Source organism: Lonchura striata, chromosome 5 (genome assembly GCF_050655825.1).
Source record: "Lonchura striata isolate lonStrDom1 chromosome 5, ASM5065582v1, whole genome shotgun sequence".
Taxonomy (NCBI): Eukaryota; Metazoa; Chordata; class Aves; order Passeriformes; family Estrildidae; genus Lonchura; species Lonchura striata.
This window is the reverse complement of record NC_140707.1, coordinates 18,918,376-18,940,941: the sequence shown is the minus strand read 5'-3', so window position 1 is coordinate 18,940,941 and position 22,566 is coordinate 18,918,376. Positions and strand designations below refer to the sequence as shown.

The 22,566-nt window shown below is 44.5% G+C and overlaps 1 protein-coding gene across 1 annotated transcript; it reads left to right on the top strand.

Annotated features, from left to right (window-relative positions):
• The first annotated feature begins 16,184 nt into the window (after positions 1-16,184).
• FGF4 (fibroblast growth factor 4) lies at positions 16,185-21,967 on the top strand. Its single transcript, XM_021528550.2, has 3 exons — positions 16,185-16,851; positions 17,670-17,773; positions 19,434-21,967. Exons 1-3 carry the CDS (start codon positions 16,548-16,550, stop codon positions 19,608-19,610), a joined length of 585 nt encoding a protein of 194 aa, XP_021384225.1. The 5' UTR covers positions 16,185-16,547; the 3' UTR covers positions 19,611-21,967.
• The last annotated feature ends 599 nt before the right edge of the window (positions 21,968-22,566 follow it).

Genomic DNA, 22,566 nt, shown 5'->3' with positions numbered 1-22,566 from the left:
ATTTGGAAAAATTAAATTTGACTTGTGAAATTTATCCTAAACAAACATGGAGAAAGAACTTTAAGTTTCTAGAGGTTTTCACTCAAAGTCACCACATGTCTTCTTTGTGGAAACAAAGCCGTGTTCGTCCCCTACATCACCATTTTATTTTCAGCTCAGCAATTCTCTCTTTTTCTTTTTTTTTTTTTTTTTTTTCTTTCCCTGAGCAATGAAATTCTGTCTGCTTTTCAAGACCAACACACAGCCCCTGAGTGAAGGCAAGGCTGTGATTCAAATCAAGGGTTCTGTTGACATTATAATCCTTAGAAGCACAGCTGGAGCATTTCATGAACGGTAACAAAGACCCTCCATTGATTTACTGCCTTGGTATTCCATCAGGAGTCCATGTTCTGTGTCATTAGCTGCAAGTCACAAAAAATAACTCCGTGAACTTCTAATTAAGGCATTTAGCTCCTTGCCTATCTCGAAAGAAAGGAGCTGTGCTATATGTGAGATGCTGCTGCTGATTTTATGGATTGTCCCCTATTCTTATAGCAGGAGGGCCTCAGGCCCTAAGAAGGTCCTGTGGGCTATAAACAGGATAAACACTAAAGTCTCTCCCTGGCCCTTCCAGCAGTGTGGGATGGCAAGAATTTTCATGTGTCTCCCACAAGATGTCTCCGAGTTCCTTTCCGTCACAATTTTACAGAAACATTTCCCAGCCTCACTATTCCTCAAGCAGAAAAATACTCATCACAGTGAAGCAGGGACCCCCAACTCTGCTTCTGGGCATGGAACAAACCCTTCCCTTCCTGCAGGGCAGGTCCCCAGGCACAGCATGCACGAGAGCAATTTGGGAACCGTGCTCTTTCTCGTCTCGCCCCTCGTTCCCTGGCGGATCATGGCCCTACTGCCAGCCCCCAGTGACCTGAAGATGAGAGTTCCCTAGATTGTTTCCAGCTTGCCCTGCTGAATGAATAGCCCTGGTAGTATTTTTGGGGTGGTGACTCACCACAAAGCCATGAATAGCCCCTTAAGAGACCATCAAAAGCCCCCTGGTAAAAGGTTTTTGTTGTCCTAAGCTCCAACACAGTTTTCTCAGTTCATTGTCCAAGCAGAGAGTTGGGACTTAAAAGGCAGCAAATGAGAGATGCAGCCCCTGATCTGACAGGTTATCCCAGACTACAGCAACAGCCAGAACAGTCTTCCGAGTCTCTGCAGGGGCTGCCAAAGTGCCAGCCAAGACCTCCATGTGCTCACCTGCCTGCTAATTCCAGTGGTACTTCAGGCAGATAAATGTCATGGAAATGCCAGGGTTTAGGGATAAAGGTGTCTTGGCAGATCTGGTATTAAGTGTGTCAGTCATATTTTCTTTTTTCACCTTCAGGAAGGGCTTCATGAACTTCATTGATCCTCTCAAAAATAATATCAAGTTACCAGGGATTGTTATAACAGTTCCTTGTACCTCCAAGTGTGATGAGATTCAACAACTTGGGCAGGACCAGAATAAAACTGGTGTTGATGCCTGGTCTGGATTCAAGAAAGGGCTTGGAATGGCTTTAAGTTCTGGAGTTGTGAGTGTTATATTTGGACAGAAGGACAGCTGTGGAAAGGAAAAATGGCATATGTCCATTTTTTTTGTCTGGACATGTGGCAGGACATGCAGCACTTTCATAGAAGGTGTTACCTGTTTACCTTCCTTAATCTCTAACTTTTGTGTTCTTCAGGCACCTTCACTGGGCTTCAAGCCTTGGTAAGCATCTCTTACTGAGCCAGAGGTGCTGCAGGGCAGAGCTCTGCTAAAGCCACCTGGTCAAGACCTGCCCAGATGTCTGTTGGCACACCCAAGAGCTCACTGACACAAATCCTACTGAATAATTCTTTGCAGGGCCCATCAGTGTTTTATCTGACCCACATTTTTGGGACTCAGTACTCTAGGAGGCAATAGGAAAATGTTCTGGAATTGACCTCCTGTGAGCAAGGCTGGGTCCCACCTTAGCAGCAATCCATCCCAGCAATCCCTCCCTGGTCATACCCCAACCACATCTTCTCAAAAATGGGCCATTAGAGACAAGAAATAAGTCAAAGGAAAGCTGAAGACAAAACTTTTGAGCCTAGAAATCTCACAGGGAGAAGCAGAGTAGATCTCTCCTGAACCACTTCCAGCGGTGCAGGGTGATGGAACAGGTTTGAACCCTTCGAGATGTGCAATTCTCCTGACAGAATTTCTCAGTTTGACTTCCCAGGGTGGTCCTGTATCCTGTGAGAAACTGGAAAAGTTTCTGGCAACACCAGGCAGGACTGTAAGAACAAAATTCTGTGTTGGTGGACTTGCTGCAATAATTTTGTCCCAGTCAACTTGCTGTGAACAACCAGGTGGAGGGAGTGGCTAAGGACAGAAAGGCTGGGTTGCTACTTCATGATTCAGCTGAAAACCTCTCTCAAGAACTGCTCAGTACATTCCTTCTCAAAGTTTTAGCTGTGGTTTCTCTCACAGGCATGAAAAGGAAGAATTCTTACCACAGCTCGCTTTCAGAACAGAAAGTTTTCTAGTCCATGTATGGCTAAAGACTAAGTGCAATGAAGCCATGAAGCATTCCAATTATTGCTTCTTTAAAGGAATATCTTAACATTGTTCTTGTCCAGCAAACTAAATATTTCATTGTATTCATTTCTCTTAGAGCCCTGATTCCAATTTGGTGAAAAAAGTGGTGAAAAAAAACAGGATCTGATATTAGCAAAATAATGTAATGTAAAATAAAGAGAGTGTGAGGTTTATGACTGCTTATTTGATGGGGCCAGGGTTATCCAATGGGAGAAATACTACCAAAATCCAGTGAGATATGGTTACCAGACAGGAATCCCGGGAGATTCTATTACCATGCAGGAATCCCATGAGACAGTATTATCAAGAAGGAATCCGTAGTATTCAGTTCACCACAAGGCAGTAATATTAGATTTTTAGAATTAAATCATGTGGTATCTTGTTTTATAAGAGTTGGCATAGGAGGGACAGAGAAAAATGCAATGGAAGAAAGATGCCTCCCTGGAACCTGAGCTGGAACCTTAATTGTTACACTGATTTGCAGCTGAAATAAAACATCACAAACTTTTCCTCATGGTCCAGAGATAGTTTTACTCTACATTATATAAATAATTTATTAATGAAATGTATTTTAATTTTTTTCCTTTGTTTTTACAAAATTCAGGTCCAAGCGTTCAAATCCCAAGGCTTGAACATGGACATAACTATTTTTGATTGACGTAAATATCTCCTGGATTTATCTATTTGTAATGGGTTTCCTTTTGCTCTGAGCAGTGCTGTTTTGTTAAAAAATTTGTGAAATGGCTGTTTTACATCAGCATCAAGCAAGCTTGTGAGCTGCTCAGAGCAGTGCCTTGCACTGCAGGATTTTGTGATGCCATATATGCAGTGTTTGCTCTCAGAAATGTTAGAGAATTCTTTTCCTCAGTATCTTTCTTTTTGTTGTTGTTTTCTAGTAGTAGTTTTATTTGCTCTTTTCACCTGATCACAGTAGATAATTCTGAATGCTCATCATCCTTTAAATAAATGTACCATTTTTCCTACCTGTATCATGGTACAGAAAGGCTGGGTTCCTTGAATTATATGAATTACATTCATACCATTATATGCCCATAGTATGAATATTTAATCAGAAAACATCTGGTTGAGGTCAGAAATCTGTCAGCCTAAAGAGTTTAGTGTGAAGAGACAGATCAATTTTGTGATTAGCCTGAATAAAGGCTAAGTATGTGTTAAAGTAGGACCTAAAACCAAATTCCAGTTGTACTTTTGATTAATCTGTATTTCTAAATGGGTCCTCTGAGAGAGACATCTGTGTTTTGGCCAGGTGAGGGACACACACAATGGGTCACAAACTCACGTGGCTCCACACAAACAGTCACAAACCTGTCGGGATGGTTCATCTCTCCATAGCTGATTTTATGGACAAGGGAGACAGAAAAAGGCAGGAATTTAGGTGAGAAGTGAGAAATGAGAGTGGAAACCTATCGGAAAGAGCATTGCTAAGACATGCTGGGAAATTTTGCAAAGGAAAAGCCTACAAACATGAGTGCCACGAGTTGAGGGCAAAAGCTATGAAGTGGCTTTGCAGATCCCTGTGGCTCCCTGGATCCAGCCCTTGGTGTGACACATGGCCCTGCACCCTCCTGGCCGTGCTGGCAGCAAAGGTGTCACCCATGGGACATTGCCAGCTATCCACAGGGCTCTCTGAAGCTGAGGAAGGACCTGTCCCTGGCATTCAGCTGTGCTCACAACAAGCCGAGGAGAAAGAAAAAGAGGTGGCAGGAAGGAGTATAAAACTCAAGAGGCATTAGCCTGTTTGCTGTGTTTGTGAATCCATCTGCTTGAGTGCCTGTGAACAAGAAAGCAGGCGCAGCTGAATGGCAGGCTTAAGGAAAAGTCAGTTCAGCTTCAGGAGAGGGTGTACAAACACTGATTAGATCTTAGCCCTAAAAGACATAATCAAACAATGCTGGGAGCATGGAAGACCTCTGAATGTGCTAAGTGGACCATTAGAAAACACAACACCTATAGTGGGGAAGTTGGTGGCACAGAGGTACAAGGAAGATTGCACAGAGAGATTACTGGTGATGATAGATGGAGAAGTTACTGGACCCATACTTGGGGAGATGCAAATCACAGCCTCTGGTGCCTTTGTGATAATGATTTCAACCCTGTAGGTAATGGTTTGGGACCATTAGTTCACATACCGTGGCTTTACCCATGGACTCTAATGGATTACAGCTCTGGGGACTTCCTTCCATTGCAGCTGAACTTCCCTCCATGGTCTCTGTGAGCAGCTGAGGGTACCCCACACACCTCTGCTGCACTTTTGGCTTCGTGTATGACTCTGCCCAGAAGCCTATGGAAATTTTAAGGGGGAACATAACCTGTGAGTGAACCCACAATGAAATTCATTCTCCATGTGCAGTGACCGTTTTCACGTGTTGCTAGAAGACAGAAAACTCAAATGACTGAGTTGTCTTGGAAGGATTAATAAAATTAGCACATTCAGCATCAAGCTGAGAGCCAGGACAACAGTTCATGGACCTCTTGAGGCAATCTGTCGGGAAAATCTCACCTGTATTCATGTAACATTTCACAAAGTTTGTCTCATCCTGCTTAGCTAAATGTCTTCTTCTTGATATAATGTGCTTCTATTTGCTTGTGCTGCAAAGAAATAATTCTCATCTTCCTAATTTCCCACAAATTACCCTCACTAGTGTCAATCTCACCAGTAGCACCTCCTGTGCTTCCCTGCAACATATATTTTCAAAAACTTGTCTTGGGAACCACCAGTTTTGGCAGGAGTGGAGTTTTTGCAGAGAGGCTTGGCATACTCAGGTGGAGTTTCGGAGCAGCCTCCATGGCAAGTCACAGGATTGAGACTTGGAGCAGAAATCTGGTCCTGAATTTGGTTTGGGATTTATTGCTCAGCAACTTGGAGCACAGCGAGTCAGCAGCTGGCTCTCTAGCCAAAACACACCAACAAACAGAGCAGAACTGTCATGGTAACAGCGACACAGAGCATGCTGCAATGGCACCCTGGTCTCCAGAGGGAATTCCTAAGTGGTACCACAGTAAAAATTATGGCTAATAATAACCTCAATAGTAACTATTGCTGCTACTAATAATAGCAGTAATTATATTTATGCTGTAACAACAGCAAGATATATTTGGCTGGGATTTGGTGATTCCAAATTGCTCTTTAAATGTGTCTGGCAGATTTTTTTGTGACCTTTTTGCTGAGGTGTTGCAGCTCCTTCAGCAGTGCACTAACTACTGATGTTAGTCCATGAGCAAAGGTGTTCTGCATTTTTCCCTCTGCAGGTGATGGAAATGTCATTCCCTTATCCCTGATTGTCACAGAGGTTTCAGAAATATGAAACTTATAGTATTGTTCAAATTCTAGTAAAACTTAACTTCAAGTAATATGAAACTTGGTCATAAATTACAAAGTACAGTGTTGGTGATGCAGGAGTAGCTGCAGGGCATACTCAAAGGGGTAGAAAAGAGTTCCTGAAGCAACTTTGCCAACATGATCAAATCATGATCCCTTGTATTTAGGAACTGATCCTGCAGCCTGTGTCCATGTGGAGTTGAAAGCATCAGGAAAATAGAGAAAAGGTTGGAAACCTTTCCTCAGGCTTGGTAAAAAATAGTGAGATTTTACAACGATGTGTGTGAGGTGTGTTCCCATAGTTCTGAATTATGATTGCACCTACAAATCTGCTACAAGAGGGAGTTTGGGGGTAGTTTTTTGGATATACACTCCTCAATTTGCCTGCTGCAATTTAGATAAACTACTGTGATGACAGAGATGGCTGGAGAGAAACTTTCTAAGCTCTGTCAAAATATATTGCATAACAACACTTGCCAGCACAGCTCTTATCCCCTCTCTCCTTCATCTTCCTAATTTTCAGCAGTGGCTCCAGCCAGTGTGAGAAAGAGCAGGGAAGTTTCAGGGGGAAAGGAAAAGATGTGAACTGAGTGTAGGTGTAACACATCCCTGTGCTGCTGTTAAGAATGGCACTTCTTGCCTCTGCAGGACACACAGTGAAAACTGTCATTGCCACCAAAACAAACAATTTATTAAATTATTTTGGCAGCAGTTCAGTGAGGACTTCCGGGCAAATGAACAGGGGAGCTCTGGGGGCTCCCTGGCTCTACTTACTCCAACACCTTTCAGTCCTCAGGCAGTGGGATTTTTACTGGGCCCACAGTCCCTCACTCCCCAAAAAAGGGTTCTGAGCCAGGATTTCCATCCACCCTCTAAGCCCCAGGTAGAGCCACAACAACAAACACCCACCTTCCCTGAGGTCCTTCAGCTGACAGGATCCTGAGGATTGCTCTGGTTTGACACAGAGCTCTAGTTCCTAGAGGTCCTGGCAGGATGTCTTGACCTTTCTCAGCTGCCCTCCTTCTATAAATCAGCCACCAGCTGATTTTTTTCTATCCTGTTTGTGGTTTGATTGTGACTGAAGTCTTAGAATGATTTTTTCCCCCCAGAAAAATAATAAAGAGGATGATAGTGACAATATATATGGTGTTGTTGGCAACAGAAATGACATTTTACAGTACTTATAATTATGTTACTTTGTCTTCCAGTCCAAGAAATGTTCATAAAGACTCCAATGTTTTTCCTTTTTCTGAAATCCTGCATTTGAACTTCAAGTGACAAGTAGCCTCCTACTGTGCTGGTCCAGCAGCTCTCAGGAACATAAACTTGCAAATTAAAAAGTGGAAAGAGAGGGGAGAGGGAAAGAAGACAGATTAATTTTGAAAGTATATATATATATATATATATATATATATTAAGGACAGAATCCTTTTTACCCAATACTGGTATCTGAATTTAGTTTTCAACCTCTGAAATAAATGAATACTCTGAAAACTCCAGATAGTTCTGTAACACCTCATTCCAGCATTATGAAATGTCATTAGGAGAGCCAAAAGTATTTGTTTCCCTGTTCCAGAGCAGAGTAGATGGCCATGAAGGCACTGAAACCAGCCTGTGTGACTTTTGCCTGGCTCTTTAAATACAGAACAAACTGCATGCAGTGTGTCCCTGGCAGGTCACTGGGAGCACTGCTGGGCTCCTTTTGTGGAGGAGGGTGTGCTCCAGGGGTTATAATAAGACTCCAAGACTTTGGGGTTCGCAGGGCTTTTTCTGGCCATGTCACTGAGTGGAATATTTTGTGACTGGATATAGCACGTGGCAAATAGCACAGCAGTGACTGCACAGCACTGTCTGAATTCCCTGGGCAGGGAGTTTTCCCTTCATTGTGTGTCCTTCCCATCCTCCTGTCCTGGTTCCAAGAGCTCTCATGTGCATCCTCCATCCCCACTAATATTGAGAATGACACATGGAGTTTTGTATCAAAATAATCATCCTCAGTGGATGTGCTCTGAAGTAAAAATAGTGTCTCTGGTAGGATCAGACTTTGTGCAATCACAGCTTCTTTTGGTTTATTCCATTATCCCAGGAAGTTAAGTAGAAATGAGCTCAGTGGCACCTTTCATGCAATAATTTACCTGTTAATTCAGGTGTATGGTAGCAAAGGGAAAATGTCAGGGAAAAGCTGCTGGGACATGCACTGCTGGGATGTGGCAGCTAAGAGGTTCTAGATGGCCACGCTGGTGCACTCAGCATATGTAGGGCACACACATTCAGGAGGGACACCTGGCTGAATTCCAATCAATGGAGGGAATCAGAGGTTGGTCCTGGAAATTATTAAAAATACCAAAGCATTCATTCTGTTGTTGAGTGCCTCATTTAAGACTGGTGTTTTTTTTTTTTTCCTCAAGAAAATCTTAAAATTGGTAATTTCTAATTTGCATTTATCACATTCTGTTTATTAATAAGCAGTCCCAAGTCAGGTAAGAACTAATTCCCTAGGGATCTCTTCCCTCAGAGATCACTAGCAGAATGGAAACTGTACTTTCTCCTGGTCCAAAGATAAACATATTGTGAAATGCAAGAAAATTCATAATCTTCACTATTCATTGCTGAGAGCTGAGGAGGCCGCATGGCTTCTTGGAGCAAATTGACTCAACCTGGTCCTGTTCCCTCTTTCACCTATGGGGACAAAAGCAAACCCTGTGGGAAATGTGCTCGCAAAGCAGCATGAGGAATCATCCAAAAGGAGATGAACAGCCTTTACTGTTTTCTTTTACTTATCATTTCTTAAGGTGAACGGATGAATTCCTATAATGCTGATGTTTCTGTAGCTCTCAAAGCTTTATTAGTGAAGTGAGAAAGATGGGAGTAAAAATAGTTAATATTGAAGTGGTTGCTCTTGGGCCTTGAATAGCAAGGGGAATTAAACTATTAAATCAAAAATCAAGCCATGCCATCTCTGCTGGTTTCTTGGTGTCAAGGGGATTTTCCTGGGCAAGGATCATTCATCCAAATCTTATTTACTTGTAACTTGTGTGATCTCAACTCAGAATGAGAACTGGCTACCATTGTGATCTGCCTGGCCTGTTACTCAACAGCACAGAGGGAGTGAGTAACAAAACTGTGGCAAATCCCCTGGACAGGTCTGCTGACAGATGACTGATGTGTCTGCTGACAGGTAACTTGTTTTACACACTGCTGCAATATGCTCCTCAGCTATAGAGCTCAGCTGTAGACCTTCTCAGCTTTGTTTTCCAAGTGAAGGGGAAGAAAATACATATTACCTGACATGTTACTGCTGTCACTACCCTCAAATAAGACAGAATTTGATTAGTAACCTCCATGCTGGTTGATCTTCAAGCTCTAGAGCTGTTAGCTGCACATAGTTCATGGCTTGCAGTTTGCTTTTCAAAAACTCACCCATCAAAACCCTACAGATGTTTCTGGCTGGCTCCATCAGGAGTAATGTCATGCTGACCTGGTTTTATACCTGTTTTTAGGGCTTTTTGTGTGCCAGAGTGAAAGATAAAGCTGTTGCCACTGCTAATACCACCAGTGATATCAGGAAAGCAGAAGATTTGTTTCACAGTTGTGACACTAAAGGTCAACTGGAAAAACTGGTCTCCTGCATTCTCGGAGAGGCTGTGGATTGTACAGCTGTGTCCGTAAATGTTCTGACAGGTTCTAAGTGGTGCTTTGCTAGGGAGTTCGAAAATTCAGCAATACACGTCATTTGCTTACAGCAGCCATTTTTCTTCACTTTAGCCATGGGTAAAAAATGATTCATGCAAGAGAGGCCACATGTTGAACAGATTGGTGTAAACCAATCATGCTACATTCAAAGTCAGCTAAAACATTCTCACACAAAAAGTCAACTTAAGCTACTATTTCCCACAAAAATAATAATAAAAATAAGCTTAACAAACACTTACTCTGATTCTCAAAACTCATTTTCTATTATGTTTCCTTTTTCCAGCTTTGTTTGGCAGATTGCCGAGTAATGTATCAGCAGAAGTTTGTGTGTCATAATCTGACAAAAGGAAAAAAATGTATATTTTTAGTTTTACAGTGTTTATAATTTCAATAGGTGAAAAGCATACAGGACAAAGAAGGACAAGGAAGCATATGGAGAAATTTCAGCAGTGAGTATGAAGGTGTCAGCGTGTCAGCTTCAGCCTAAGAGTGAGCCTGGCTGGGAAAAAACATTTCCAAAGACATCAGTAACTGGAGCCTCCTGGGCTTGATATTTCTCCATCTGTGTTCTTAGCAGACTTCCCTCCCAAACTTTGGTTCAAACTATACAAGGATGAGGGTTATGGGACTGTGACAAAACCCCAGCACAAGTTCACCCCCCAAAACCATCTGTCTTGACTGATGGCTTCCCAATGTCCCATCCCACTGAGTCGTGCTCTTCAGTGACACAAACTCCAGTGGTGCTCCTGGGGGCTCCTTGGGTCTCCACCTTCTCCATTCATCCCACCATTCAGTTAAGGTATGGCTGATGTCTGAGAATGTATCTTCCATGAAGGGTGCTTGTTCTGAGGATGAATAAGGGAGGAGAACAGCTACAAGAAGAAAGAGAGGACAGTGGACAGCAGGAAGTACATGCAGCCTGAACAGCTGATAACAGAGCAAAAGCTACTGAGTGAAGAAAACTGCTGGAAATACAGAGCAGTAGTGATAGCAGGGCTGGGAATTTTTTCTCTGGACAACACACAGTGAAACAAAAGCATGGAGCAAAGCTGCAACCTGGGAAACAGGTTTAGAAGCAGAAGATGTAATAGATTGGACATGTTATTTCACCCCAGAGCTGTTCATACGCCAGGAGGACAAGGAAATGGCTTGCCAGGACCACATCAGGTTGCTTGTGAGTGGCCTTGGGTCTCCCAAAAGGCCATCCCACACCTCTCCAGTGATGTTGAAGGAACATCAACCCACACAGAACAAAGCACAAGCACAGCAGCCGAGCAAGGGCTGCCACAGCGCTGAATGGAGTACCCAGAAAGTCAGAGGTCTGAGCCTTGATCTCCCAGCACCCTGGGGCACTCATTCCTGCAGCAGTGGGTGTAGGTGAGCAGTGAGGACACAAGTTGGAAGTGCGAATCACAGCCTCGAAGCTGTTGAAGCCCTACAGGGGCCACACAGTCGTATCCTCTCTGCTTGACACTGCAGGAGCTCCCCAGCAGCAGAGGCAGTGGCTGCTGGAAGCGTCCTCACACATTGCAAACCAAGCTGTGCTCGGTGCCCTGGCTGGATCCATCCCAACAGGTTTGTGCTGCCTTTGTTGCCCACTGCCATACTCCGCTGCCCCTCTCCAGTTGAAAGAGAGCAGCACAGCCAGGGATAAGAAGGTTTGGATCCCAGCGAGGTGCTGCCAGCAGCAAACAGCCCAGGCACACAGAGATGAAGCTTCCTGGAGATCATGGCTTCTTGGAGCAAATTGACTCAACCTGGTCCTGTTCCCTCTTCCACCTATGGGCACAAAAGCAAACCCTGTGGGAAATGTGCTCGCAAAGCAGCATGAGGAACCATCCAAAAGGAGGTGAACAGCCTTTACTGTTTTCTTTTACTTATCATTTCTTAAGGTGAATGGATGAATTCCTATAATGCTGATGTTTCTGTAGCTCTCAAAGCTTTATTAGTGAAGTGGGAAAGGTGGGAGTAAAAATAGTTAATATTGAAGTGGTTGCTCTTGGGCCTTGAATAGCAAGGGGAATTAAACTATTAAATCAAAAAATCAAACCAAGTGTGAGCAGAGAGGGAGCGAAGCGCAGAGCGCCCCGGCACTGGCTGTGTGTGGGAACTCAAAATGTCTCTCAGACATTTTTAGAGGTTCCAGGCCCTGGTCAGAGGCATTCTAGACCCTGGCAGGCAGCTGGAAACAGCTGTGATTTTTAGTTTGAGCCATGGAATGAGTTACCAACTTTGGAGGTGGAACAAGCAGTCACAAAAGGTTAGATAGTATAGTAAAAGTAATTACAAAGTAGAGGGGAAATTTTTTTAGTATTGTACAGGGGGGTTTTAGCACATGTACAGGGGGGTTTTTACTTTGTACATGGGGGTCAGAAGTTCTAAGATGGAGGAAAGTGGGCTGATCCTGTCCTTCCTCCTTCTTCTTCCTTACCTCCATGTTCTTGGTGATGTTGGCACTTATGGATTGGTTTAGAGCAGAAAAGCACTTTGTAATATAGGTAGTAGGTATTGGGGGAAAACTATAAACATGTAACACGTAATATATCATATAAAAGATAGCAGCAGCCCTGGGTGGGGGGAGAGAAGAAGAAGACAGCAGACAGAGAGGATGTCAGGGTGTGTGCCTCTGCCCAGGCCGCTGACCAAACCGCAGCAGCCCGAGAACATAATCTGTTAGATAACTAGCAATAAATCGTCTTGAGACCGAACAACAAGAGACTGCGGAGTTTTTCTTTGGAAGCACGGGTTGGAGGAGGAATTTCACCACCACATGGGAACCCAGAATAAGGCTGGGGTTCCCACAACTGTGTGCACTATGCAGAGGCATTGCAGGCAGCCTCCTGTCCCGGCACCACTGCCCTGCTCACACACGGAGGCAGCCAGACATGAAGGGCACAGAGCTTTCCCAGGCTCTGCCCTTCTGCACAGCGCTGGCTGCTCGTCCTCCAAAAGGGTTGTCATTAAAAGGGGCGTAGGCAAAGGGGGAGCTGGGGTGCCTTTTTGACACGTCTTCATAGCATGCAAACAGGGTGAAAGGGATTATTTTTCCCTTCCAGTATAGCCCCCCATCCTCCCAAACCAAAGGATCTCAGTTAAATATTTGCCTTCAGGAGAAAAGCGCATGAGCAATAACTTTCAGGGTCATTTACATCTATTTACTGGAGCTAATAAATAGGTAAATTGATTTTAAAACTGTGGACCTGGGTCCTTTTAGAAAGGCAGACACAGAGCCCAATTTGGATGGCTGCTAAGCCAGTGTAATTGCAAAATAATGCTGTAAATATTCCTTTTTCTTTTCCCTTTTTCCTTCTGAATCCATGATATGGGGCTTGAACTTGGGTATGGACCTGAATTCTGTGGATCCTTCCTTCTTTCTTATACTTTAAACCTAGATGAATTTGGAAACAAGCGCTGTCTGAACTGTGATATCCACATCTGCTTTTTAGGGAAGAGAGACAATATCAAGATGGAGACATTTTACCTGGTTTAATATCTAAATTGTTGCTCAATAAGTGTCCACCAGGAGTGGGGACACATAGCAGCAGAACAAGGCATGATATGGAAGATTCATAATTAATTATGGGATGATCTGGGGACATCCCACTCCCCTTCACTGCCTGAAAGCTGATGGCACATTGGTGGGTCAGTCCCTCTCTGACCTGGGCCGCCTGACACTGATTTTTGGCTTCCATGGGGAATATCCTGTTTTAATGGTTTCCTGTGCCAATAATTTCTGACTAACAATGTGTTACAGCACTAAGAGCTGTAGGTGAGCATCTTCTGCCTGTCATTTACAAATGACAGGCGCAAACTGAAAGTGGTGTAGTTCTGCTCTGTGGTTCTGCTTTGCCTCTGTCCCTGTGGGTTTTTTCCCCAGGTGCAAACGAAAAACCAGAGGGTTTTGTAGCAGCAGCACCAAGGTTACAGGTAGCCTGCACACAAGCTCACACACACATGGATATAGACAACGTGAAAGCAAACCCAAACCTCATAGTTTCATTCCTGGCTGGAAACTCATTGCTTTTCCTCTCAGAAAAATTCATTGGAAGCCTTTATGGAAAGACTGATGTCTAATCCAGTGGCAAGTTTAATGGAACTGCAGAAGCATCCCTTATTAATCTGTGATATTGTGGCAATGTCACCTGATATTCTGCATTCTCTGTATAACCATTTAGGACCTGACGTTGCAAACATAAGGAGTAGGAGACTCACAGGGTGTTGTAGGACCCATTTCCATACTTCCCAAATGAATAAGCCTCCAGGGCACATCCCTAACTGGAGTTTGAAGGTGCTTAGAGCTCACACGACTTTGGACCAGTTGCTTCCCTTGGCAGTAAGGCCGAGCAGACCAGGCCCTGGGCCATCAGCCATGGGCACTGGGCCACCCCTGTGCTACAGGAGGGAAGCTGCTGGGTAGGTGTGTCAGTAGATGTGACACTCCACCACTCCTTTTCCTCGTCCCTCAGAAGGTAAATAAACTTAAACACAAATTCACCCGCTGCTGTTTGCAAAGAGCAAATAATTGTGAGTTTGAATTGAGGTGGGATCACACCATGCTGAGGACCCTGGGGAAGGAGAAGGTGCCCAGCACAGCCTGCAGAGCAGGGCAGCTTCCAAGCCTGGGAGCAGGTGGTCTGTGCCTGAAGTACAGCCTTTGCATCCACAACTGAGCCACTCAGCTCATCAGGTGCAAGGGGGATCTGGATGGACCTGATGAAAATAAAAATGTAGCAAACACCTGCGCATTTCATATCAGTGTATTTCACAGAATCACAGAACATTTAGGGCTGGAACAGACTTCAAGATCATTTCTTTCCAACCCCTTGCTACACTTCCCACTAGACCAGGCTACTCAAAGGCCTGTCCAACCTGGAATATTTCTTGGGATGAGGCATTTTCACATCCACTGAAAAATCTACATTGTGCTGTCTTTGAACACACACAGAGGAGTGAACTTGCTTGAGGCTGGGACAAAAACTACACCGAGGAGATTGCAATCGCCTCCAAAGCAGTGGCATGTGCACCTCACAAGAAGAAATAAAAGCACATCATCTAAGTTTGCTCAGGTTTAGCGAAGGTCAGAGATTTTCACACCTAGGTGAGCTGTCATCTGCCTCGGGGCAATTCTCTTTTCTCTCGCATCCTTTGCTGGAACAGCGGGAGAGTTTTACTGGTGTGAAAGACTAAACTGGCTTCAGGCTGTAAAGGACTTGAGTCACAAACCACTTTTCCCCCATCCCCTCGAAACACACTTTCGTATTAATTCAGGACCTTCCAAAATTGTCCTAATGTCTCCTCACCTGTTTGTGCTGAAAACCTGCGGAGGGCCGAGGTTTAAGCTATGGGAGGTGATAAAACATATAGGATTTGCTCGAAGCAAAGTAGTTCTCAACTGATGGGTTCAAAACTTTTCCTCCTTTAAAATACTGAGCTTCATTTCTAGGAACCTAAACCACATGAAGGGATTGCCTAAGAACAAATGCATCATTAAAACACGCGGCAGCATCGAATAAAAGATTAAATAGTAACCATTCTGTTAAAAAGTGCAGCAATACTTGCACGAGTGGCAGACTCTAAGCTCTGGAATAAACTTGTGTCACCACAGCCCCTGTCAGTAAAATGACCAAGTGGGAGCTTCACATGTCTGGTACTCCACATTTCTTAAAGGGATATTTAGAACCAAAAGCTTTACCGCTGCTTTTGAATACATGCTGCCTCTTTAAATGTTTTCGTCTTTATTAAAACCTTAGTCCTTTGTTTTGGGAAGTTTTTGATTGAGTTTTGTTGTGTTTTTTTGTTTGTTTGCTTGTTTGTTTTTTGCAAGTTCTTTCATTTTTCATTTCTTAAAACCTCCCATTCAAAAACTGTTTTGGCTTTTAATGAAGGGATTTTTTTTTCTGCATCCAGCAAACTGTAAACCATGTCGCTTGGATACAGCAAAAAGCTGAAATTCCACAGATTTACGTAGTCATACAATGTGTTGGGGGGAAAGTGTGCTGGGCATTCTTTGATTTTTGTGTCTTGCATTAGCATTTGTAAGCATTTGAAAAAGGGAAAAATATAAAGAAAGGACATATAAAGGGGAAAGAAAGAGAGGGAAAGAGAAAGAAAAAGAAAGAAAGAAAAAGAAAGAAAGGAAGAAAGGAAGAAAGGAAGGAAGAAAGGAAGGAAGAAAGGAAGGAAGAAAGGAAGGAAGAAAGAAAGAAAGAAAGAAAGAAAGAAAGAAAGAAAGAAAGAAAGAAAGAAAGAAAGAAAGAAAGAAAGAAAGAAAGAAAGAAAGAAAGAAAGAAAGAAAGAAAGAAAGAAAAAGAAAGAAGGAAAGAAAAAGGTTGCTGTGATGAACGTAAAATATGACCTTATCTTTTTAAAAGTTTGTGCTGTCCCTCTTGTTTAGCACCAGTGCTGCTTACCCTTTCCCTTCAAGACGCTTCAGAGCTGTTAAGCATCTAGGGGTGATAATTTGACTTTCAGCTAAGCCGGAGGGCTGCAGCAGACAGCAGTAGGTGGTGATGTAATAGGTACCAACGCACATGGATATATAAATGTCGTGGCTAGGGCTAAAGCGCTATGGCTGAGCAGCTATAGAAGAAGATCAGCACTTCAGACAAGACTCCTGGAGTTGAGATCAAGTTCAGAAGCTCTTGCTCCCGGGATTTCCTCTCCATGCAGCCAGCCCAGGGAAACCGCAGATCCTCAGGGGACTGAGCACTAAGCTCCCTCCCTCCCTCCCTCCCTCTCCGCTTTGCTTTCTGTTTTTTTTTTTTTTCTTTTTAAATATTTTTTTTTCTGTTCGGCTTTTTGTTGGTTTTTTTTTGTTGTTGTTTTTTTTTTTCTTTTATTTTCTTTTTTCTCCCCTTCTTCGACCCTAGCATAAAGTGGGAGCTGGGGACAGAGCGTATTTTCGGAGCGAGCGGCGGCCCCTAAACCGGGATGCCTCTCCCCGCGGCGCTGCTGCCGGCGCTGCTCCTGGGGCTGCTGTGGCCGGGGGCGGTGCGTGGCCGGTCGCCCCCGGGTCGCGTCCCCGTCGGGCCCCGCCAGCGCCGCTGGGACACGGCTCTTTTCGCCCGCTCCGTCGCTCGCCTCCCGGCTGAGCGCCACGATGCCGCCCGCGACGGCGACTACCTCCTGGGCATCAAACGGCTGCGGCGCCTCTACTGCAACGTGGGCATCGGTTTCCACATCCAGGTGCTGCCCGACGGCCGCATCGATGGCATTCACAGCGAGAATCGATACAGTAAGCCGGCGACAAGTCCCGCGGAGGGGCAGGCGAGACGCTCCGCGCCCGCGGAACCGTCGGAGGGCAGTTCTGCAGGAGCGGGGCGAATGACCTGCCCGGAGAGTGGCGTGTCCCGAGAGGAGGGTGGGTGCGTGGCAGACCTCGGGCTTCCCTCAAAAGTGCGGCCGCCGGCAGCGCCGCGGGGCCGCGCCCCTCGGCTCCCCCGCGGGCGGCGGGAGCCCGGGGTAGCGGGGCGGCGGGGACCCCATCGGGAGCTCCGGAGCGGCTCGCCGGGCGCTCGGGAGGGGCTCGTGGGCGCTGCTCAGTGCCGCGTTGTCCCCTTGCCGCCGTCAGGCATCAGGTGTCGGGGTTGCCTCAACATCTGGAGGACCCGCAGTGCCGTGGGCCGCCCACTCCGAGAAGGGACTGGGGTGCGCCCAGCTCACCCCCCAAACTTGAAAAGCATCTGCCGGGGACTTAACCCCGTGGCCCCATGACTCTGATATCCAACTGAAACAATAAGATCTGGGAGCGGGGATATAAGCTGCGTGATGACAAATGTTTCATTTGCCCTAAGCTTATTTTAACCTTGCCTACACAAGAGGATGCCTGGGGGCAAAATAAAAATAGACGCTTAGCTAAAAGAAAAAGAGGTCCCAGCATGGGGCATAGGACAGCACATGGAGTATGAGGCTGGGGTTCTGTGGCCACCCACAGCAGTACTGGGATGTGGGGATCCACACTGGGGATGGCAGCCTGTGGGTGAGCGCAGCACTGTCACCACACACTCTAGGGCACACCCTTTTGTCCCCCTGATTTCTGTGTCTCCTGTATAGGTCTGCTGGAAATTTCTCCTGTGGAAAGAGGTGTGGTGAGCATATTTGGTGTCAAAAGTGGACTCTTCGTGGCCATGAATAGCAAAGGCAAACTCTATGGATCTGTAAGTAGCCACCGAGTGTGTGCCTGGGGAGGGGATGGTGGTCAGCTGGGGTGAGATGTGTGCATAGTGCTAAAAGCTCCCCAAGCTCCATCCTTGCCCCTCCTGAGTCGAGCAGCACAGAGCAGCCCTTTCTGCCTTGCCAGCAGAAGGTGTGCTGCCCAGTTATGCTGCTTACTGAGCTTTTGGAGTGAAACCCTCTCTTCTGCATTACACTTCCTTGGGTCTCACCCAACCATGGCTGCACATCTTGTCTACTTCATAGACCAACATATCAGTCATTTGTGTGGCAAGACCACAAGCTAGGCTTAGCCCATATATTCATTATATCTAAGTACAAGCAGCCTTAGGCAGGTGTGGCAGTCACTCCATCTCTCAGAGGGCACTTGAAATTGTGATCAGCCAGGCCCCACAAGTGACCCTTTATGATGTGGTGAATCAGTGACCTATTGATCACTCTTTGTTAATGCGCTTGAACAGACAGTCAGTTCCTGTGGCAGTTCAGCATCCTTGGGGTCTAAACTTCTGTTTAGGAGAAGGAAGATCCATTAGGAAGACAACACAGACCTTCTTTTATGTGGGTTCTTTGGAAAAGATAAAGACATCTTGTAAAATATACTTGAGGTGGACAATTACAGGGTGTATCTCTGCTCGTGTTAAGCTGTCTTCCTTCTTTTGAGTTCAGCTCTGTACAAGTGACTGTGATCAGCATAGTTTTAAACTCATGTTCCTGGCTCTCCTTTCTCATCCATGAATTTCCCATGCCATGTTCCCCAAGTGAAGAAACTTGGGCTGAGGAAGAGCCAAACTGTCAGAGTTAACTGGGGCATTTTCACATGAAGGCATGAAGTATCCAGGATTATTTTCTGGGCCATTGGTCCTGTTGTGGAGGATTATGCCTTATATAAAAGCCAGGCAGAATCAGTCACCAAAATGCTTTCTTAGGGATACTTCTATCTTGGTGTCCTGAGTAAAATAATCCCCAGTGCAGAGTTCAGTTTGGCAGGCTGAGGTCCCTCTCACAAACCCTGAGGTTTTAGCCCAACAATAAGAGATGAGTTCATTTGTCCCTTTCCAGATAAGACACTTTCAAGACCTGTCCCTCTTTGTATGTACTTGCAAATGAAACCACATCCATGAAAGGTTGCCTGCTGTCAGATCTGTTTTCCTGATCCATTAACCTAAGTTATCCAAACCCTACCTTAGATTTTAAATCTAAAGAAGCAAAAAATACTGTCCATGATGAGTGGCTTTAAAATGTCTCTCCTCAAGCAACATAAGAAAGTGCCAGTATTCTGGATTTTCTGAAGCCTCTCAGGCAATTTATTGCTGGTGGGACAGCCAGGAGCAATTCAATAAGCAGGACCATGGAACTGGGCTTGGGCCTTACCCACCTCAGCTCTGTTAAGGTGACCCTGTTCCTCCCGTGGGTGTCCTTCCCACCTTTAGGTGTATGTGCCTGGCCTGGGCACAGCATCCCTAATTGATCCTCTGGCTCCTGAGTCCTGTTTGAAGCTTCAGAGGCCACTTCAAAAGATTACTAAGTGGAGGGGGCTCACCTGCACATTTGCCCACAACACACCTTCTTACACCTGGTAGCAAGAATATTTCCACACCTGCTGTTTAAAATTCCTTCCCTCTCATTCCTTCCTTTTCATTTCAGGCCCATTTCAATGATGAGTGCAAATTCAAAGAGATTCTCCTGCCGAACAACTACAATGCTTACGAATCCAGGACTTATCCCGGGATGTACATAGCCCTGAGCAAAAATGGAAGAACAAAGAAAGGCAATAAAGTATCGCCCACAATGACAGTGACACATTTTCTTCCTAGAATTTGAGACATCTCCCTTCAGACCTACCTCAGCACAGGGGAAGACGCAGAAGAGAACACCTTTGGGGAAAAGAAACATGGTGCACTTTTACTGAAGAGTTTTATGCAAGAGTAGGTGTAAGATATTTAAGTTAATTATTTAAATGTGTATATATTGTCACAAAATTTATTTATAGTTACTTTTTTTAAAAATGTTAATCTCTGAAAACAAAACAAACCTCTAACCCAAGGTCTTTCATTTCATGGTGCAACAGTAGAAGTCTTCTGCTTCATGGTTTATTTAATTCAGTTGAGTTATCACAGGTGTGCTGCTACTCCATGTCCTAAGCCAGGTGACATCCAATTCCTCTCTCCCAAAGTTTTGCACTGTTTGTGTGTCGCTCGGTGTTTATTTCTGTACAGGTGTGAGCTTTGTTTGTTTGTTTGGGTTTAATGGTGGCTTTGTCCTCCCCTGAACGTTTTCCAAGCTGTCGGTGGCTCCCAGCACGGTTCCTGGCCGGGAGCAGGAGGTGCCAGGGTGGGATGCCAGATGCCAGCGTGGAGCCACACACAGTGCCTGATCCCCTTTGCTATTTCACTGCAGCAGGATTGCTTTACTCCAGCACAGGAGCACGGTGCTGCACAGCTACCCCACAAATCTGGTTTTAGATCCACCAGAGCTGAACTTTGAAGTGCCCTGCAGTCCATCTCCTCAGAGAGGCTGAAACACCTCAGCCAGCTCAGCAGGGCTGGGGTTTTCTCTGCAGATAAACCCTGTCCCTTAACGGGGGCTTTCATTTGGCACCATTGCTTGGCATGAGGCTAAAATACAACATCAGTCCCTCCCCCAGCAAATGCATTGTGGAACACATGCCAATGAACCAGCTCCACTTCACTCTAACCAAATTCCCTTTCTTATTTGGAGACTACATTCATTTTTCAAAGTGTGGGGAGCTCTATAACACTCCTAAGTTTTCTACATGGCAAAAGCATTTGCTGGATTGTTGCAAACACAAGCTCCACAGAAAATATTTAGATTGATGATGAGGAATTGAGGTTGGGTTGTGCTATTTATTATTTCTGCTGCAGTATTTGGAAGGAGAAATATGCTGCTTTTTTTTTTCTATCTCATTCCCTGACGAAGTTGGTTAATTTCTACCTCACTAACTCTCAAAACCAGTCTCATAACAAATTCTGCGTGGCAGGAAGGTGCCCACTTTCCTGCTTGGGCTTAAAGTTCTGGAGGAGGGCCTGGGGAACAATCATAATCCCAAATCTCTCTTTTTTCCATATGTAGCCAAAAGTATTCAGGATAGAGTCGGTTGCATCCTATTTGAGCCTTGTCACGTTTGAGCTATCTTTACCCAGTGATTTACTTTTAGTAAGGGTAATCATGGTGAAAATATTTGCAGGCAGCTGTCAGGCTGCAGTATTATATTGTGATGAAGTAATCCTATATTTTTCCTTATATATTTTGCAAGTGTAACTCATGTCTCTAATGTGATGAAGGAAAAGATAGATTTGATTATGGGGGAATCACTAAAAGGATTCATGTGTCTTTTTCATGGTTTTTTCTTCTTTTTTTTTCCTTTCTTTTTTTTTTTTTTTTTGTTTTAATTTAAAATATACTTCATCTTTGGGGCATCAACATCTTAAGTGGGATCCAGGACTACCCACAATGTTTCATGACTAAGAGGACGTTTACAGATCATCTTCCAATCTAAACTAATTATTTCTGGCTACACAAATCCTTGATTCAGCTTTTTTTTCTTTTCCTCTTTACATTCCTACACAAAAACCTTGGTTCCTTTGTAATGGCATAGACCTGCCTGAATCCTCTACTTACACATGACCTTGAAGAGAAACTTAATTCACCAAAGTTCAGTAAGATCAGAGCAGACCAGGACCAGATCTTAAGGCAGCTGCCCTTGTAGAAAAATAACTAAGGAAAAGGAAATGTCATGCCTAAGGATTTTATTTTTTTTTTCCTGTAACACTGGGAATTTTCTTTACTTTCTATGTTTTCTATATGTGAGTAATCCTTGTGTATTTATCACCACTACCTCTGACAACTGATGATTTTGCTCCAGATTTCAGATAGCAAAATCAGACCACAAAGGTTCTTTCTGGAATAGTTATTATTTGCCACTTTTCACTTCATTAAATCCACAACCAATGGCCTCACATAAGATATGTTCAGAGGTAGCTGTTGTAAATTTTAAATATTGTGATGCAACCTTGATAACAATGTTATATGGTATGAGCTTTCACCATTTACCAGAATCTGTCTGTAGTTTTATACAGGTGCTGTTCAAGACTGTGGTGTATGTGCTGTGCACACTTAAATGCATAATAAATGATAAACGTTTACAATGCATGACACCTGATATTGATTTTTAACTCTTTATAATGGAATGCATGCAGCAAGGAAAGGAAGAAAAAAATGCCATTTCACTTTCCCAAAGCCTGGGGAGCCTTTGCACCTTTGCCAGCTACTGCAGGACTGACAGCCTGGATTTCTTACTCAGCTAAAGTTCCCCCTGCCAAAGCTGGAAATTGTCCAGGAAAGCCCAGCTCCAAGCTCAGTAACAGATATGCAGTCTTGCATCTGCCACATGCTGCTGCTCTCACTTGTGTTATTTCCCTGGTTATTAACAATGGCAGCATCCAAAATTAGTTGTCAGGGTCACAAACCAGCTGCAAGGTTTTTGTTACTCATTGTTAACGTTGCAAACAAACCTGATTGCCTGGTTTTGGCTCCACTGAGCGCTGGTTGCTCTCTCTATGAAGTGTGCTAACATCAATGCAAGAAACCTGTTTGGTTTGGGATAGGATCTTTATAAAATTAGTGTTCACACTCAGTACAAATGTACAGAATCTGAAGTGCTGCATGCCAGCACATGGTGAGATTAGGAAACATTTATTCACTGGAAGAGTGTTCAAAGCTCTCAAGGGAAGTGGTGGAATCACTGTCCCTGAAAGTG

Coding starts and splice junctions, on each gene's coding strand:
- FGF4 (XM_021528550.2), top strand. CDS start 16,548: ATGCCTCTCCCCGCGGCGCTGCTGCCGGCGCTGCTCCTGGGGCTGCTG. Junction 16,852..17,669: donor TCACAGCGAGAATCGATACA/GTAAGCCGGCGA, acceptor TCTCCTGTATAG/GTCTGCTGGAAATTTCTCCT. Junction 17,774..19,433: donor AAGGCAAACTCTATGGATCT/GTAAGTAGCCAC, acceptor TTTTCATTTCAG/GCCCATTTCAATGATGAGTG.